Raw genomic sequence first — 20,096 nt, 5'->3', positions numbered from 1 at the left:
TTTGAACGGCAAAGTTGTGGATTGTGCCATTAAAGTTTTCCAGCCGCCCCCAACACATTTCAGTGGACATTGCCAGGTACGTGTTTGTTAAATATGAACTTAACTCATGAATCACTGAAATGTATTGTATAGTATGTCTGGGTATCTCTACATATATAAAGCAAACTGGCACTGTTCCATCTTGATATGAAAGTCGAATACACACTGAAGGTGCTGGATGTTGGGAACTTGAAGACACATTTGTCAATCCTTGTCCTTTCTCAGACTGTTCTTCATCCTTTGAAGAGCTACCCTCACTTCCACCTTGCCATTCTCCTGCTCCGCAACCACCTTCTCATGATCTTAATTCATCTTCTGCAGACGTGTCGTCACCTTCCTTCACTCAGGAGGTTTGGATATTTAGTTCTCACAAGAAGATTAGTAGACGGGATTTGTTGGTTTAAGGAGACAATGTTCCATGTTAGCAACTGTTAGCTTGGTTGCTAAGCTAGTCCAGGCTCATGACGGTGAGCGAAAGCGCGACTCTGTACTTGAGTTACTCCACATCTGTCAACCTTGTGATACATAGACAACAGAGTCTCCAGAATGTTTAACTTTATCCAGAAACCTGGTGAAGGCAGCGTGTTGAGGATGGAGGCTCCATGACGGTGACGGTGTTGAACCATGGCTGGACTGATCCTGGAGCTCTGCAGTGAAACCAGTGCATCAGTCAGCACCATCACTGTCTCCACAGCTCAGTAGGACAGTGTGAAGTGGCTCCTCGCTGCCTTTCTCAGAGGAAGTGGACGGACTGAAGTGCTCACGGCGCCACCCCTGGTCACGGAGGGGAACTGCATGACTACATGACTCAGCGGCTTCATGGAGCTGTTGCTTGAGTCGAGCTACTCACTGCATAGATCCACAGTCAGTGATCCTCAACCAGCCTCTGAGCGGAACAAGCTCCCTGCCGCAGCAGTCTTGGTCCTGTCATGACTCATCATGTGATGACCACCTCAGGTACGTGACGTCACGCCTCCTCTCTGATCGATAGTGCCGTCCCTCGCTGCATGTCTCCGTCCAACCTAAAAATACCACTGTTTCTCCACACACTACGTGTCACGTGGCAGGAGAATATCAGCATCAAGTCAGGAAAGCTCAGTGTGCGATGAGCCAGTTGACGGGCGGGTCCGGAGATGCTGACCCCGGGACACTGGGGTCCTGGGGCTGATGAGCTCGGACGCCACATGAAAGACTCACAGACAGATAACAGGGCCTCTGTGGTGATGATGAGAGGGATTGAGAGAGTGGAGAGTGGAGGGCGGGGGGCGGGGGGGCGCACCGGCCCACACAAAGGCAGCCCTGAAATAGCCCCTGTGCACAATGAGACCTGCCACTCTGTATATGAGATAATGTCTAATTGAAAACACTGCAGCCATTGTGCTGCTGTCACCGGCTCTATTGTCCACATCAACCCCCCTTTTTTCCATTGATGCGGTGCGATTGTTCCCTGCCATTGTGGCCCCCGTACACTCTCTCTCTCTCTCACTACCTCGCTGTATTGTTATAATTTCATTACTTATTTGTTTTCTGTTCCACTTCTTTTTTCGCTCCCCTGCTGGGCTTTTGTTTCCTCTACTTGGGCACCTTATTTGGACCTGATGCCAGTGTGTGCGAGCAGATCTGAGGGAGTGGTTATCCAACTGTAAAGTTTCATGTGGAGAATTGTGCATCTCTAGTCAGACGCTATGGAATCCATTTCCGTCAGGTCAAAAAAAAACAGCGGGAGAAAAAATATACTGCTTGGTGATTTTTTTCACTTGTGTTTTTTTTGCTTGGTGATTTGTTTTCGCTTGTGTTTTTTTTTCTGGGTGATTTTTTTTTCACTTGTGTTTTTTTTTTCAGAAGCAGAAATGGGCGTCTATAAGACACTGACCAAATAATGATGTGGAGAGTGGAGTCTTTCACAGGTGTGTAGATCCTGGTGAGGACGTCTGGGGCGGTGAACGTGCATCCTGGGGTGTTGACATGCTGTCTGATTTCTAGATTTGTGTGAACCAGTCTTGTCAGTCCACATAGTCAAGCACTTATCGTAGTGAGAGGAGGGATCCGTGAGAGGCTGGTAGTCCGCTTGACGGGAATGAATCTCTGATCACTGTGAAAAATCAGAAGCAAAACCTCCGAATGGAGAATTTAGTTCCACAGAATCAAGGCCAGTTCATCTGAGAATTTCATCAGTACTGAGTTACAACAGTGATTCTTACCATGTCACCAACAAAATACCGTCAGTACACTCCTCACCACCTGCAGCAACATTGGGTCTTTTGTTAGTCGCAGCAGTTTGATGTGATTCTGGCTTCGCCCCTTGTTTCCCGTCCCCGTCGTCATCGCCTGAGTCCACCGTCTGTCTGTCTTTGTGGGGTCTCCGTTGGTTCAGTCTGTTGAGTCACCTGAGGTCGAGCTACTGCTGACATCAGTCTCTGAATCTGTGCTGCGCGGTTCTCGCTGACAACGTTCATCCGTAGTTAGGTCTCTGTTCGCAGAACCTTCAGGGTTGGTACACAGGTGTCTGCATGGGGGTCTGAATTATCATGGTGATTCATGGCGACGTCTGGGTTCCTCGGCTTGTAATATTGTCCGTTCATACAGAGGTGGCGCGTTTGGTTTTATCAATGATTCAGACATAATTGTATCTTTGCTTGGCATGGAGTTTGAAATGTCCTATATAGTTTCTGATGGATTCAAAGTAGCTGCTTTGTCACCCTCAACTGTGGCTAGTGCAGTGGCCACTACTGCCAAATCATGGATGTGGATCCGCGTCTCATCATTCTCTTCTATCAACCGACAGAAATCTCTCGTCTTCAGCCAAGTGGCCGACTCACTTTCCAGCATCTCCCACTGTTTACTCAATCTCTTCTTGTGTTTCTCCGTCTTTTTCTTGTCCACACCTGCGTCTCTATGTCCAAATACAAATCATCCATCTTTCTCTGACTCTTCTCGCTGTGCTTGTCACCCTGGTGATAAACGCACGACTCCGACCACACAACTTCCTCTGATTTACCCAGCAACAAATTCATTTCTCCTTCACCAGTTCACCTTTTCACGTCCTCCCTTTTTTCCTCTTTTTTTTTGTTCACAAAACACAGGTCCCTGACCTCCTGTTAACACTGAGCATCAAATTCAAAATAAAGGACACATACAAACTGTACTTGCTTGATATCTGATCTGGTATAAAAGTCTATTTTCTTGATATACAATCAAAAACAAACTCTATTTTCTTGATATCCGATCTGGCGTAAAACTCTGTTGTCTTGATATCTGTTCAAGCATAAAACTCTATTTTCTTGATATTCGATCAAGCATAAAACTCTGTTGTCTTGATATCTGTTCAAGCATAAAACTCTGTTGTCTTGATATCTGTTCAAGCATTAAACTCTATACGTAACCATGGCAACGAACACAAGGCCTGCACCTGTGTTCCGGACCCAGGTGTCTCTTATATGAGAAGATGGTACTGTCCAGCCTCCTCCGTCTGACCTTGGACCCTCCGTTGAGTTCCAATGATTGTTCCTCCAGTGTGGTTCACTCCTGTCTTTGGACTCCACCTGCAGCTTCAACTTCTCCCACACCCTCAGCCACACTGCCTCACTCGACATTCCTGCATCTGTAAATAACTGCTTTATTGGCAGCACAAACAATGAATAATATTCATTGTATAATAAATGCACTATTCCCATTAATACATAGCATTTATTTCCACAAAACACGTTTGCCGTTGAATCGTTCTTCTCCACAGTCTGCAGAACAACGCGTTGTGATTGGTTGACATGTACGGAGCGTTGTTTTTCTTTGACATCACACAAGAAATCACAATGGTCTCCACAGTATATACACATCCAGATACATTTGTATTCATTTACCGGGGAGAAATATGCATCTCTGAAGGAGTTTTCACTCCTGACACAGTTTTTGCTCCTACCACTTCCGCGTGAGCTGAAAGATGCGTCGTGATTGGCCGACGTGTGCGGGGCATTGCTTTTATTTTATACCTCACACAAATCAACATAGACTCCACAGCAGATCATTATGTGCCTCCGAAGGTATTTTTAGTCGTTCAGTCATAAAAACAATCACAGTACGTGTCAGCCAATCGCGACGCGTCAGTGGACACATTTGGTACCGACACTGTATTTCATCATCGCATGTTGGTGTGTCTCGTTCACACACCCTGATGGCATCACGTCGTCATAGTTAATTGAGTTAATAACAAAATTGGAGGCGACACTTATGTTCCCACAACAAAGGCCGAGTCAGCAGTTCTCATTGCCTTTGTCTTGTCGTTGATAAACCCTGGCCATTAAAGGAGGAATGCTGCTCGCAGGCTGGGACTGAGCGGGATATAAAGAGCGTAGGAGCTTATGTGACACAACACGTGCATCATCTGAGCTGATCATCGGATATTTATGAGCCTTATTGGCGATTAACTTGGCGAGCGCTCTGTTTACCTGGGTGTCCCGGCAACACCGTGGTGAGCCGCCGTGACGCTGCACCGAGCCAAGGCTTGTGCCGGTGTCTCCTTGATATCTGTTGCCATTCAGTGGCAGGTGGAGGTTCCACGTTAGAGACGAGAGGATGGACCGTTTCAGGCGAGGAACCTCACGGATCGTCACGTCATGAGTTGTGAAGCAAGTGCACAATGAAAGGAGGCCATGTTTCACAATGGTGCATGGACCAGAAGCGCCGGGAAACCTGAGCCCGGTGCGGAGAACAGCAGGCGGCCCAACTCAAGCAGCAGCATCGGGGCTCCCAGTGATGTCACCTGGAGCATGATTGCCTCCATAACTGGCTTGTTTACAGTGGATATTTGACATTGTGTGATGATCACAAAGTAAATCCAATAAATAAATCAAGCTCAAAGCGTCGGCTCCTCACTGGCTGAACTCGGCAGACGCTGTTTCGAGGCGTGAGCAATACCCCGTCCTGCGCGTGAGCTAGCTCTGGCATACACCTGTGGTAGAAACTGCCATCGGATCCTTCACTTGAAGGCTCACTGACGCATTCAAAAGTTTTGGTCGGACCTGACGTCGTCCCTGCATCGGAGGCGGCTACAGCAAGTCGCCCTCCTCCACCTTAACTCTTCTCTTGGTCGTCGCACCTGTCCTCTTCATGTCCTCCATCATGGCCACGAGTGAAGCTTCCGGTCCCCGCTCCTCTGCTAATTTCATTTCGGGTTTCACTTCTTTTCTGATTCCAAATCACAGAGATGACTTTCTACTGAACCTTTCGGACCTAACACTCTAAAGTTTCGTTAAAACAAACGGCTGTGCCTATGTTTTATACAAATCCATCAATGAAATGCCTCCGCACACGTCAACACGCAAAACATAAAAATGGACGGTGTCATGATGTTTTTTCTCCAGATTTTTCTTTATTTGCCTCCAATAATTTTATTTATTTGTTTAGTTTTTAAAAAAACAATTTGAAAGTTTTTTAAAAAAGCAATTCCAGTGAAGCAATTGTATCTGTTTGCAACACCTTTCTCCGGACTTGTTGATGGTTTGACCGTGAGAGTTTTGTTGCCTCTATGTTGCAGTTAAACTCTCTCTCTCTCTCTTCTTCAACATAACATAACCAAACTCTTTGTGACAGAATTCCCAGCCACATCTCTGAGATCCAACTTGTCCAGCATCACCGAGCAACCAGTCATACGTTTGATGAACCGAGTCCGGGCGGCCGCCTCCGCATCTGATCCCACCTGACCGTCCTTCTCTTGTGCTCTCAGCTACAGTTCTGAGCACTCAACCCTTCAGAGGCAACACAGTCCAGCACCAGATGCTGGAGTTGCAGCCAAATGATCTCACAATGAAAAATGCCGGTACAGTTCCCCTGCGCGCACAAACAGCGCTGAAACAAAAAGCTGTTATTGGAACCTGCGTATTATTGACCCTGCTAATTGAAGGGAAACCAAGAGCATTGTGCATCGCGCCGGCGCTGTTCAAACCAGATAAGGTCGCAGGTCCAAGTCACTGAATGGGTTGTTTGATATTGGCAGTGAGAACTGTTTGTGTCATTCTGCCTGCTGACTCAGCCAAACGGGTCGTCGCCCAGTCCATTTGTTTCTTGATTGTAACTGATACACACGTTCCTGTAACAAAAGCCAGAAGTGTTGTTCATCCACCTGTTGAAATGCACACAATCGCCGTCTTTAACCGTCCGCCCGGACAAAAGCATGAGCCCTGTATGAACCGGCGAGCAGTGGGAGAGTCAGAGGAACCTGGACTCTACTGCGAGACAGAGGTGACCGATTCACCGAGAGATGACCGGCAAGTGCAGATGTGACATCCAGGGAGGGAACTGTGTGTCACGTGTATCGCAGAGAAGCAGCGTGTTTGAGATTGAAAGTGGAGCAGGGACACTGTTCAATTTGTCTTTTGTTCTCGTATTATCATATGTTGAGGAAAATTGGGTAAAAAAAAAAGAAGTCCCTTGCTCGTTCAGCATCTTATATGGATATGACTCTTTCAAGTCCCTCATCGCAGCACAACACAACACAAACACTTCCCACGAGACTTCACAGTAGTGATGGGTAAATGAGGCCTCATGAAGCAATTCGACTGAACGACACACTGTGTTGACACTGCGTCACTGAACACTGACACCTGCTGGACAGTAAAAGTCCCTGCAGCCCACTGACTCGACAGACTGAGCTGACACTGACTTGATGACCTGCTGGATACAATAATATCACTGAAGTTTTCGCATTCATTATTATTCCATATTTTTAAATAATGTGAACATCCATCATAATGTGAAAAAGGTGAAAACGATGTGAATGAGGATGCTTAGGAGTTTTTGTTTTTCCAAAATTGTAACAAAAAAAAAAAAATCGTTTTATCGATTTTCTAAATTAAATTATACCTTGAAATGACTTTGAATTAGAATATAACTTGATCAAACTCAGACACAGGAAAAAGCTAAACCAGAGAGGCGCTGAAGAAACACCTCAAAAAATAGAAGCAAAATAAAGCAGATTAAAAGCAACTGGAGTTAGATGCTGCACGGTTCAAGTTCTTTCAAGTAACTTTTTAACTATCAACCTCATTTTCATGACACATCTATTTAAACTAGAATGATTTTGAAAAGGTGCCATATGACAGAACAATGAAAAAAGGGCATTTGTTAGGTGAAAGGCAGCTGTCATACCGTTCATTCTTTCCCTAATTCAGCTTCTTTTCAATTCTGAACTAGCTCAGTGCGCTCGAGAGAGTTTCAGCTGTAGATCCACACTGCCATCTTGTGGTCAGTAACACTGGTGGCTCGTTAGTGTGAGACTGGGCGCGTTCGAGCGAGTTTCTGTCCACACGTTTGTCGCTACACGCAGGTCATTCAGGTAGGCGATGGGTCCAAAGTGACCCAGGCGGTGGAGGGTAGAGGGCCAACTGTGGAGGGCTGTTGGCGTTGTTTACTGACGCGGTGGGAAGAGAACTGCATGAGTTTTATTACGATGCTTTTTTTGGTTGGTTGGTTGGTTGGTTGTTAAAACATAGCAAATGCCCTTGTTATTTATTTTTGATAAGTTCGAACTGGCCCACTGCAGAATGCGTTAAGTTTAAATGAAAATGAAAAAGAGGCAGACGGTGGACGCGAACCGGCAACCTTCTGAACGACGAGAGTCACGTGACCTCCGGGCCACCGTACTTTAAAACCTCATCGTTTGTCTGAAGTGACTCGTCTGCGCCTTATTTAAAACGTTATTAAGATGTACGTGCACGTTTTGGGGAGTAGAGAAGACAGACATGCAAATAAATACACTGACAAAGTAGAAGGCGCATATATAAATCGAATTTAATAGTGGCACACAGCGGAGACCATGTTGTTGTTTATGTTATAATGTGCAGTTGTGTCGACGTTGACTAAACAGTGGACACACACGTGTTCTAGGACAAATAAATGATGCCTCGTGAATTATTAATTGACTATGATTCCGTTGTCTTATCGAACACCTTTTAAGTCATACATTAAATCAACTTGTGCGCTACTTTTCTTGGTCAACGAGGTCAGTGACCTCCGGACACTTGCGTCACCTCCCAGCGGTCACCACCTCTGGCTGGCGGGGGAGGGCGCAGTGGAGGCGGGGAGCAACAGGGCGGACGGTCGTTAGGTCGCGCACAGAGGACGCAGCTGTCATAGGCTGCCAGCCATAGTTGCTCCGAAACCCACTCGGTCACTTGTTTGGTCCGTAAAATGGAAGTCATTTTCTAATCGACCGGTCAAACTGTGTTCGGAACACAAAGTTCTTTGCTCTTACACTTGTTGGACTTGATCTCGGGCCGTCTAACGTGACTCGCGCGGGGAGTTCCTGACGGTACAGTTTACAAAAAGCTCCTTTTTCTCATTGCACTGAGACAAACGAGGGACTTTATTTCGCGAAGGCCGAGAGAGACGTCGCTGGAAGGCGGATAGCGAAGCAGCATGGTGAGTAGTGACCGGCCTGGAAGGCGTCATGCTAAGATGCTAACAACCTGTTTGCGTCCTTCCTGGTGTTTCACAAAAAATACCTCGCCAAACAAACAGTCGGCGTCCTCGTGAGCATGGCTTCGGCTTGTAGCGGTAATATTGTGGGACCACCAACACCAGCCGCGTGTTTACACCGAGTATTGCTCTGAAAAGTGATGTGTTCGAGTCCTCTTGTAAACAGTGAGTTAGCAAGGACGCCTGGATCTGGTTTCACGTGTTGCCATATGGTGGACCGCTGGCTCCACACCGGCTCTGTTCGGCCTCAAACGTCCCCACTGCCCGTGTTTCCCGAGGGACCGTCACGAAATGCGCACTTTAATTCGACAAATTCCATCGATATATCTATATGTATGTATATATTCTCCGTCTTGTTGAGTCCACGTGACTGGCGGTAGCTTAGCTCTTACGCAACTCAGCGGCTATCACTAGCTCGCTGATAAAAAGCTCTTATCTGGCGCTGATAGCGGACTCATGATTGAGTTACCTGGAGTTGACAGTATCGAACCTTTCTATGAGCTGTATCCATCCTAACCTCGCTGATGTTGGCGCACTCGGGCCAGTACAAGCACAAGTGGCGTTGGGATGCCGGCGCCATGTGCTTTTATTCTGAAACTTTAAGCCGTTCGTTCGTTTCATCAACGCGATCTTTTGTGCTCCTTGATACATTTAAAATGAGTCCGATTCACCTCTCGTTGGTTGTCAACTGAATGGCTGAGTTGATTAAATTACAGGATGACCTTTCAGGAGGCGTGACTCAGCGATAAAGTCACAAAAGCAAACCGCCCAGCTCGTCGGACGGAAACATTTCATCACATTCAGGGAGTTTTTGTCGTTTTCCGAAGCCATTTTACTTCTTAAGTCGTGTTCCATTTCGGACGACAAGGACAAGCACCGCACTTCCGCTTGTTTTCCTGACAGCGGAAGTGGCTGTGCGTGGCCATCCCGCGAGCGTTGCACAGGCAGCGAGTTGTCCAACTCCAACAAGTGTCGTTATTCAAATGTCTGAAATGCCTTTGAGAACGGTTTCTCCTTCCATCCCACTGAACACTATCGATGTGACAATTGTGTCGTTTTGCAGTGAGTACAGTTCAGAATGACCTCGGTTCAAATCATGTCTCTGAACGCTGTTGATTCTTCAGTAATTCACTGACAGACTGAGCTCAATATTTAAACTTGAATACTGTCAAAGTTTTGAGGCTTAAGTAGATGGTTGTGCATCAACTGAACGTGTTGCATATTTGGGGAAATTCCAGCTGCAGCATTTAACACCGGCACCTTTTAGGCTTGATCTTTTATTTATTTCTTATTGACTATATTTCCGTGTTAAGTTTGCACTCATTCGGGTAACTAAACTCTGAAGACTCCTGCTGTCGCTGAGGTGGTAGTGGTGACAGGCTTGTGTGATCTAAACTTGCCTGCTGTGTCAGGCAAGTTTTTGACCTAAAGATAGTTTCATGAGTTTGTAATGAAACTATCTTTAGGTCAAAGTATACCACAGCTGTATCACTCAAGTCCAAATAATGCAAATGATTTCAGTTTGCTTCCAAAAGCACCTAATATTTTGAATGTCTGCCTTCAGGTCACTACTAAAGGAGCCGGTCTGAACCCCAATGCCAAGGTGTGGCAGGAGATCCCTGCCAGTCAGATTGATATTCCTCAGGTGTCTGAAGATTGGCAGGAAACATACCTGGATTCTGCTGCAATGACTGAAGGTTTGTTTTTTTTTTTTTTTTTAACTCTCTTTTCTAATTGTGGAACCTGGTGGTCTTGATGGACTCAAGCCGTACCAGTGCCACGACAGTAATTCACTCAGTCTCCCTCGCCTCCTCAGGTTACTTGGATGAACTTTCTTCTGGGGGAAAAGACTGCAACATCGAGTACCCTGACTGCCCTGCTGAGTTCACCTTCATACCCACTGAGGGAGGAGTCATCAACGCGGCTGACACGTCTGATGTTGGATATTTAGTGTTCGACTCCCAGTGCAACTCTGCTGCTGATGATGGTGGTTCAACAGAGGAGCCTGTGTCTGAAGAAAGTCTTAAGGAGTCTTTAAAGAAGCAGCTGGAGTTCTGCTTTTCAAGGTAAGGGATGCCATGCCACAGTCACTCCCCAGTGAAAACTGGGAATTTCTCTTCAGAGATCAATAAAGTATCTATCTATCTATCTATCTATCAGTGTTTTCCCTCAGTGGTTCATTTGCAATTATTGGTCATAAACATAATTTGGAAGCAGGTGTTTGCTGCTATGACTGAGGTTCTATGAAAGTATATGCTCAGCAAAGGTGTACGACTCTGTTTCCAGGGAGAACCTCTCAAAAGACCTCTACCTGATATCCCAGATGGACAGTGACCAGTTCATTCCTGTCTGGACACTGGCGTGCATGGAGGACATCAAAGCCCTGACCACTGACATGAACCTAATCCTGGACGCCTTACGAGGTGAAAGTCACATTTTTTCGGTAACGTTGTAATGAGAGCAGGGTTTCCTGAAACGTATAGTTTTGAAGGCCGCCTTAAAAACCCAGCAGCCTCAGGGGTCCCACCTATAACTGCGCACTTCCATGCCGTATCAAACAATTGACTGGTTGTTTGATGTGAATAACTGTGAGATTTTTTTTTCCAAAAACCAATATGGCACCCACAATGGCAAAGCTGCAGCGTGGGAATCTGAGAATTTACTGTTGAAGAACATCCTTTTCATGGAGACCAGTGCGATGGCACTGCGATTAGGGCCCTACACAGACACAAATGGTCAGAAATTTAAGGCGTCCTGCCGTAAAAAAAAATGGCATCCAAGGTAAGGTTGTTCCCGGGTGGCCCTCCAATGCTGACCCCACAGTCGCCATGATGGTTTTGGTTTGTTGTCATCATAAATGTTTGACTCTGGGCTGTTCCGCCTCGTGGATATATTGGTGAACAGCAATGTAAGAAATGCATGGAAGCATGTGATCAGTGAGGGAAGCATTATTTGAAAGGAACAGGTACAATTCTGTACTTAAAGGGAGCAGGATGGACCAAGCCACCAACTTCTCCAAGCATTAGTGCTCTCGCTCCTTCCCCTCCCTTCCCTCTGAGTCAGTGTCATCCCCTCAAACCGTGTCGACCAGCACTTACAGTCACTGAAACCAGGTCCCACGGGGAACAGATTTGAAAACACATCTCTACGACCAAACCACACATTTCTGCAAACAGGGTCACAGCCCCGCCTCTCTAACCACAGCCTCACAACACCGTGGCCTGCTGTCGATGAGGGTTCGTTCTGCAACAGCTGTTGAGCTTATTTGCAAGATCTTTGGTTCCATGTTTGGAACAAGCTGGTCAGCTGCCTTATTCTGTGTTTGGAGGCCCCAAATGTGGACTCTTAACCACAGAGATTCAACTACTGAAAACGTGTGTTTTGCTTGGCCTGATGGTAGAATCCATCACTTCCTAGCATGAGCATGGTTTCTGCTCCATGGAAACTATGCTTAAATCAGAGCCGCCAAGTCCTTTTAAGAAGAAATCTCAGGCCATCAAATGTAATAATACGAAAACATGCCTCATGATGATTTTTTGGTGGGTTTAAAAAAAGAAATCCTCAAAGAAACAAGATAGCTGAAGAAGGTTGGGCATCCTGCCCGACAAATGAAGAGACGGAGCGTGTGTGGACGGCTGCAAATTGGAGAGAGATTAAGTCCTGTGATCAAAAGCTACCATTTTATTGTCACCAATTCAGTAAAAGTCGAAACCAGTTGGGGGGGGAGGGTCACAGTTTCAGAAAATCCTGGCAGAAACCTGTTCTGGTGATGTGGGTTCCATTCCTCTCAGTGCGTCATTTGACTCCAGGACCTGAATGGGCTCCCTGTTGCCTGTGTGAATTGACTTTGTAACGTCTTGTATTACCTAATTGTGTTAATAAGCAAGGCAAACAGTTTCATGGGTGGAGGCTCATCCACCCAGAACAAAGGTGTTTCTCAACCTTCTGTGTTGTGCTGTACCACAAGCTCCTCCTAATCACTGGCCACGGCTTTCTTTCCTCATTAGCATCTCCTTTGGTTCAAGTGGATGAAACTGGGAAAAAGGTCCGACCCAATCACAGTCGCTCCATCATCATCCTGAGAGAAGTGCCCGAGACCACGCCAGTGGAGGTGATTTGGACTGAGCTCTTAAGACTGTGCTGACACCAGCCCAAGCTTTTAGGCTTTCTCTCCTGAACACACCTGTCTATCTCCACTGCAGGAAGTTGAGAACCTTTTCAAGAGTGACAAATGCCCTAAAGTCATCAGCGTGGAATTTGCGCACAACAGCAACTGGTACATAACATTTCAGTCCGACATGGATGCTCTGCAGGTATGAAGGCTTGTGATGAAATGCACGAATGAGTGTTTTTGTGGAGAGGTTGCCGTCTTTTAAGCCTGATGTTTTGCTTTTATTTTGACGCATAATTAAGCGTAGAAAAGTATCTTTTTCATTAAGTTCATTGACTTTTTATTTCCTTTTTTTTTTCTCGATATTTCAGCTTTTAGTTTCTGGTATAATTGCTTCTCAATTTTCTTTCAAAGTTCTTCATGTTTAGCTTCTGGTTATATTCTGCCACTTTCAGAATTGAAGGTGAAAACAGTTGCTGTTGTGAATGTTTTGACACCAGAAGAACCTTTTACACATGATTCTACATGCACTCTGAGACCTGGTGCAGTGATCCATTTTCAATGTTTGACATGTACATTCTAGGCCTACAGATACCTGAGGGAAGACGTGAAAACCTTCCAGGACAAACCCATAATGGTGAGTTTAAGCACTTAATATCATTGCACATGTTATGTATTTATCGTTGGATTATTACGTTAGGATAATTTTGATTATTCTTGATAAATATCCCAAGGTCTGGCCTGAAGAATGTCTGCTAAAACAAATTCACTGGTTAAATCAGCCGCGACTTCTGCTCAAACACAATTCTAGTTGGGCCTGTTTTGCTCCTGCACCGATCAAGACATCGTATGTTAAAGTGCAGTGTAAAAGTGTTTATTTTTGACACTGAGACTGGCCGTGGAGGAAGGACCTCCGGGGAACACCGGCGTGGTGGTGGAATAAAACGCCTGTGATTTCATGAGTCTGATGTGAAGCTCGACATCTGGGCGGCAAGAAGCACATTTGCCGGCGTGGGGTTCAGAGTCGCAGAGAGCTTATAGTCTGGAGCTCGTGGTACTCCCATTTACATATTCAGATGCCAAACCATGTTGCCCGCACATGCTAGTTTGATAGTCAAGATCCAGGAGGTGATGGATTTAAAACATTTGTTATTGCTTCTCGGAAGAATGAAACAACTGAAGTTTGGGTGGGATGGGGATGGGGGTGGGGGGGGGGCGTATTTGTCGGGATGTTTTCCATTGGAAAGGTCAGTGCTGCGCTACCCCAGTGATGATCAGTATCGCGCTTGGAAGGACCCAGAGTCACTGTTGCTGGCCTGAGGATTGCTTCTCCAGATCTTCTGTTTCTCTGCTGTTCTTACAATCTGTACCTCTTCCTGCCTTCCTCCAGTCTCTCTGACCCTCCTCCCACTCCTCCCCTCCCCTCCCCTCCCCTCCCCGTCCTCGTCACTCCAGTGCTTTATGGCCTAATGACCGTGAGATTATGAGATCTGAGGGGACTGCGAGGCAATCATTAGCTGTGGCTGCGACAGTGAAGCAACCTGACTGTGTTCACCTCCTCCTGCAGGCGCGTATCAAGGCCATAAATACGTTCTTTGGCAAGAGCACCTTCCGCGGTGTGGAGTCGAGTTTATACAATCACCACTCCACACCTCCGGCTCCGTACGGTTCCCCCGTCTATATGCAGCAGGTCTACAGTCCTCAGCAGCAGTTCCCGGTCTACCCAGTGGTCTCTCCATCCTGGAACCCTTCAGTGATGCCATATTTCGAGACGCCTCTGGTGAGGAGGAGTTAGTGCTCTTGTGCCCTTTGTTTGTGGTTTTGCTCATGATGTGTTTGCTGTTCTAAGGCCCCGTTTCCCAATGGTGCATTCATGAATGACTACAACACTCCAGAAAGCTACAAGATCAACTCCAGCTCCGTCACCAGCCATCGGCCCAGCACCCGGAACCGGTACGTTCAATGGAATGTTCTGAGAAACCCGGAGGTGTCGATGACACCTAAGGCAGGATAAGAGTCACAGTCCGCCTTGGGTGTTTCAGAGACGTTTCAGAGATGCGTCGCATTGTCTCGTGGAAGGTCCATTTGTCATTCCAGCGCGTAGGTCCGTGACTTCGTGTTTAACGACATGAAGGCTGAACTTGCCGCTTGGTCTTTTATTGGCCACCTTGTTGCCACCAACATGAAAATTGAAAATACAATTTATCGTGACTCTTATTTGATTCAAGAAAGCAGAGAAGCTGCTCACGTCTTCCCGGTAGTAGAACAGTGCTGGGCTGCAGGCAGCTGCGTCAGGTTTTAGGTACAGTTATTATAGTTGGAAGTCTTGCTCAAAACTGTGCCGCAATAAAGAAAAAAAAAAGTTGTGTGTGGAGTAGTTCAAAGTGTTATCAGCTAGCTCCATTTTGAGGCGCTTCTCTAACTGCCATTACCAGGTGAAAAACTTTCAGATGACTGTAAGGTGTTGATCAAAACCAACCCAGGCGACCTGTACTTGGGTTTAAAGGTAAAGGGGTGCATGTGTTGTTGTTCCGTCTAGGGGCCATGGAAACCACCTGCCTGTTGATGGCTCGCTGTCTTCTCCTGTGTCCCCTGGATCCGAGTCTTTGTCATCACCACTAAGTCCGCAGCAAACCCCGCTGGCACAGGGCCATGTGATCGGTGCCCATTCTTCCAGCCTTCCGTCCTTCAGCCACAGAGACGCTCCTCCACACTCGAGCGACGAGCTGAATGGAGGTGCAAGGTCCAGGTTAGTGGCTGCCAGAAGGAGAAATGCTGCGTTTTCATTCCTCAATACGCCATCACTGATGTGTTCATTCTAGGAGAGGCAACCACCGTGGGATGAGGAGAAGAAAGGATGACAGCGCAGTGAGTGGCTCACACGGGACGCCTCTGCAGGAGTGAGGTCATGTGTGAGGTCTCATCTTTGCTCTCCTTGCCAGAAGTTTCCTGCTGGTCCAGAGGTCAAAGCTCCCCCTGCGCCCAAGTTTGACCTGGCAGCCTCCAACTTCCCTCCTCTGCCGGGCTCCGTGGTGAGCCTGCAGGAGGAGACGGCTCCTGACATGCGCCTGTCTGACGTGGTGCGAGGACTGAGGATGAACCCCAAGGTAAGTGGTGAGTGCTGCCGACCCGGCAGGCAGCGTGATGACTGCAAGTCTGTCCCTTTGTCCAGGTCGTCAGCCCAGAACCTCGAGAGGCCAAACACACCGGTGCTTCAGAGGAGCCTGTTGCTCCGTGTGCAGCGCCTCCTGTGTCAGCGCCAGTAACGCCGCCAGTCAAAAGGTAATATTGTTGCACCAAACGCTCAAATGAATGGGGAATCTCACATTCTAAAAGAGGAGCTTCGCATCAAAATAAGAACTGACCGCATTTACCGGACTATAGAGCGCACTGGAATATTAGCTGCACCCAGAAAATGTAAGAAGGAAAATAGAACTTTTTCGTACATAAGCCGCAGGTGCACTGGTGCTGGCTGCGCCGCAGAAAATGCATGAGGATCACGTCTAGTTCTAGTTATGAAAACGGGGTCCACCATGGACACTGACTCATCAATCAGTCAGCAGCGTACTGCCTCAGGCTCGGCATGGACACCATGAAGTTCATCCCAGGGGACCCCGAGCCGTAACATAACCAAACAGGCGGCGTGTGACAGTTGTGGAGAGTGTGGTGGACTGTGGTGTGTGTTGAATCCAGGGAACCTTTGATCATGACACTGGTCGACTCTGAGTCTCTGGATCCCTGTTTCTTTGATGAGATGGAGTGGTCCTCACAGGTTCTCTGACGCGCTCCTCTGCCTTGGTGATGTTTCTTCAGCAGCATCTAGGAACTGTGTCCAGACTGCTCCATAGTTCAAGTGTTCAGAGACATGAGACACAGCAGACAGACAGACAGACAGACAGACGGCTCCATTGAAGCCCTAAATAAAGCTGGCAGAGCAGCCTGTCAGACACCAGCGGCTTCTACCAGAGACCTGAAACATTGAGTTGCTCATCTCTGCACTGCAGAGTTCACTCTTCTATTGAGACGTCAACAAACCATGGTGTTGGAGACCAACTCCACTCCTGAGTTCCATCATCCAACAGAGAGACTCTAGTGTCCAACACATGGAGGAGAAGGAACATGGCTTCATCCTGATCACTATCGCCGACATGACATTTATTGTGATAACTTCCATGTCACCCGTCCCTAGTCAAGTTCAGCTGCTTCTCAATGCTTACAGTTGAATGATGTGATTTGAAGGATGTTCAGAGGTCGTGTGCTCTTTCAGTGTCCCACCCCCTGCAGCAGCCACAGACCAGACAGAAGCAGCCGTCCCGGAGGAAAACCCCAGCGTGCAGACTCCCACGGTCCCTAAAGCTGCACCAGAGGAGGCGTCGTCTCCCAGCAGCCCGGCAGCATCCACGCCAGTCCTGCCTCTCACCCCCGCCGCGGACCAGGTGAGCCCTGATCCATCAATAGTTCTGTCTCCTTTGTCAGGCGACCCTCTGCATGGCACCGTGGTCAGTGAGTTAGTGGCGTCTAACCTTTCCAAAATAAGACTCGTGTCTGAACACACTTTGATCACCTGACCAGCTGGTTATTGATGCCATGTTGAGCCTTAATAAACCTTTGTTTAGTCATGATTAGCGGTCAATATGTGGCGGTCAGGCGATGACGCTCCAAACAGCAACAAGCGTGAGGAATGAGATGAATTCCATACATCAGCTTGCGAGGACTGCGACCAACCTTTAGAGTAACATTGACTCCTCTCTTCCACTGAAACATCTGTGTTCTTGTCCAGGCGCTGAGGAAGCTGAGCTACGCCGAGGTGTGCCAACGCCCCGCCAAAGACCCCCCCACCCCGAGCCCGGCGCCCCCGTCTCCGGACTCCTCCGGTGTGCAGCCTCTTCAGGAGGTGAAGGAAAACACGGCGGAGGAGCCTCGGCAGCAGCTCAGGCACCCTGCCGACAGGACTGACAAGGGCGGGCAGGGTCGCCCCCGCCAGCCCCTGCGCTCCTACCAGGGCTCCAACGGGCCCTACAGGAGCCAGAAGGCCTGGGACGGTCCCCGCGGAGTCAACTCCAGGAAGCCCTTCTCTCCACAGCGGGGCGCCAGGCGCAGCGGCAAGGAGCAGAACATTCCCCCACGGTCGCCCAAATGACGGGATGCCGACCTGAGCCTGTGTATATAAATATATCATGTATATAAACAGAGTTTATTTCCCTTGACGCAACGTCAAAAAACTGCACAACATGAGAACATAGAAGAAACATTCTTAGTGGAAGTCGCCACCGACGAACGCTCCGAGGACACTTCTGAGAAGTCGCTCTGGATTTCTGGTTTTTATTGCGTGGTCAGTGTTGCTGCTGGAGGCTGTGGAGTCAGGATCGTGGTGGTTCACCGTTTGGGTCCCGTCTTGCCTCCAGAGGTTGTCCTGGTTGTGCCGTCAGGCCTTGACCTTTGTGTGGCTCCTGAATGTTGACAATATTGTGGTTTTTTTCTGTGACTTAAGTTGACTACTATGCAGATCCGTGTTGTGGAGCTGCTGCTCTGGGAACGGCCCAGTGAGTCTCAGCGGTTTACTGTCGGTCTGGAGTCAAGTCGGTGCTTCACGTCAGTTGTGACGCCGCCTTCACTCACGACCGAGTCCTCGCTCCTGAGCGCGTCGTCAAATGCTGCCCCCCTGTGGTGGTCTACAGTCATGTCATTAAGCGACTTATGTCTTCGGCGATATATTGTCTGTCATGTACTTTGTGTTAAGCTCCTGTGGCATATTTATAAATAGGTGTGGACAGATTTAACTCTGTTATGCAACAGAGTTGTTGATGTTGGGCCTAATCTCTTCACCAGTTTGTTGTTTGTTTTCATTAGTCATGTAAATTGAGGTTTAATGTATGAAAAGAAAAAAGACTATAGCTAAAGAACTGCAGCTCTAATGCTTTGTTCGACTAGAAGATTGACTCGACTCGTTTGTATTTTGGAATTTGCTTGTATATTTTCTTTCTTTCTTGAATGACTGGAGACGTGTGCTTTAGATCAAGGGAAACCTATTAGTGCCTTTTCGGCATTTACTGTTTTAAAATGAGTTGTGTTTTCCCCTTCTCTTGTGAGTGATAATTACCACAGCTACAATAGGACATATTACTTGAAGGCTTGGCGGTGACTGTCCCGATGACGCTGAATGTGTCTGCATGTTTCTGGTGTGGATTGTTGGCAACTCATGTCGCAGATCAGTTTCTAACTGTCAGAGATTTCAATCAGACTGGATTATCAAGTTGATGTTTTACTACTGAGGCTGGTTTGTGAAATTAAAGTTTTATTTTTAAGCCCTTGTTTGCTCTGCATCCTCAACTTTTCTAACTCGGTTCCTGCTGAGCTGCATGTTGTCTCTTGCCCCAGTGGAGTCGGTGAGGTCAGGAGAGGACGCCTCAGTCAGGGAGACAAAGCTCATCTGGCCTCCAATATTGACGTCAAGTCCCCCGATTACAGCAGTCTGGGGGCCCTTTCACATGATGCCACCATTCTGTTTGAATAGAATTGTGCTTGTGCTTCTCACCTGATCGGTATGCCATTGCTCATCTCAGCTGCTTTGCCTGAAAACCCAGAACATGCCTTGGCCTTTCACTGTTCAATTGTGGCTTTTGGAAGTGGATACATGTTTTAAAGAATGAAGTGCAAAAAAAATGATTTTTCTTTAAATGACGTGTAACATAGAAGCGATCCGACAGGAAACACGAGCTGTGACACATGCACAACACAGACCACATCAGGCAGTGACAGACAACAGACAACCCATGAGCAGTGATTCACCGGGTCCGTCTCCTAAAGTGTCCGGGCTCTACACGGGAACTGAACTTTAGTTCCACTTGGCTATTATGACGCCGCTCTGGATTACTGTCCCATATAAAGACACTAAAATCACCACAATCGTGTCCATTCCTTTCAGTTCTATGATTCTGACATGCGTCACGTCAAGTATAAGTCGCTGGGTCAGTGAAACCTTTGGACAAAAGTGCGATTTTTTGGCTCTTATCGCGACTTTATGAAAGAACTGCAAACAGACTTTAATCCAGAAATGACCGAATCTCCGGAAATGATATCGGAACAAAGAACACACACATTAAATGTTAAGAGCGCGACGACACAGCGCGGCTGTCATCAAACAATAGATAGTTTTCACGGCGCGTCATCACCGCGTCATCCCACCCGGAAGCCGCCATGTTGGAGATCCTCTTTGTAAACATCCCCATAGACTGTGAATGAAGGGCGATGGAAACACACAAAAAACCCCAGAAAGGCTTGTCGAAACGAGTTGGGAGTGACAGGACACACAGAGAGGGACTTAATGAACAGGAAAATGCGCGACACTTGGAGAAGTTGAGCTTTATTGGTGGTGCATGTGAGTTGGCTCCGTCGTCGTGGGTGAACGAAGATCCGGACACTCTGCCGTCGGTGACCCATCCTGATATCGTCAATGACCTGTTTTTTCGCCTATTCC

General features: G+C 47.4%; 1 protein-coding gene across 3 annotated transcripts; it reads left to right on the top strand.

Annotated features, from left to right (window-relative positions):
* The first annotated feature begins 8,107 nt into the window (after positions 1–8,107).
* LOC128760074 (la-related protein 4-like) lies at positions 8,108–18,929 on the top strand. 3 transcript variants are annotated; one of them, XM_053867049.1, is made up of 15 exons: positions 8,108–8,451; positions 10,073–10,205; positions 10,325–10,574; positions 10,795–10,931; positions 12,516–12,619; positions 12,711–12,821; positions 13,203–13,256; positions 14,187–14,399; positions 14,469–14,572; positions 15,159–15,368; positions 15,442–15,487; positions 15,565–15,726; positions 15,792–15,901; positions 16,887–17,055; positions 17,400–18,929. In XM_053867049.1, the coding sequence occupies exons 1-15, from the start codon at positions 8,449–8,451 to the stop codon at positions 17,757–17,759; spliced, it is 2,166 nt and encodes a 721-aa protein (XP_053723024.1). In that variant the 5' UTR covers positions 8,108–8,448; the 3' UTR covers positions 17,760–18,929. The 3 variants fall into 3 exon arrangements, with proteins under 3 accessions (XP_053723024.1, XP_053723023.1, XP_053723025.1); XM_053867048.1 differs by having other exon boundaries at positions 15,562–15,726; XM_053867050.1 differs by lacking the exon at positions 8,108–8,451 and adding an exon at positions 9,359–9,570 and having other exon boundaries at positions 15,562–15,726.
* The last annotated feature ends 1,167 nt before the right edge of the window (positions 18,930–20,096 follow it).

Source organism: Synchiropus splendidus, chromosome 6 (assembly GCF_027744825.2).
Source record: "Synchiropus splendidus isolate RoL2022-P1 chromosome 6, RoL_Sspl_1.0, whole genome shotgun sequence".
NCBI lineage: Eukaryota > Metazoa > Chordata > Actinopteri > Syngnathiformes > Callionymidae > Synchiropus > Synchiropus splendidus.
This window is presented reverse-complemented; position numbering and strand designations above follow the sequence as displayed.

Coding starts and splice junctions, on each gene's coding strand:
- LOC128760074 (XM_053867048.1), top strand. Junction 10,206..10,324: donor TTCTGCTGCAATGACTGAAG/GTTTGTTTTTTT, acceptor TCGCCTCCTCAG/GTTACTTGGATGAACTTTCT. Junction 12,620..12,710: donor CCGAGACCACGCCAGTGGAG/GTGATTTGGACT, acceptor TCTCCACTGCAG/GAAGTTGAGAACCTTTTCAA.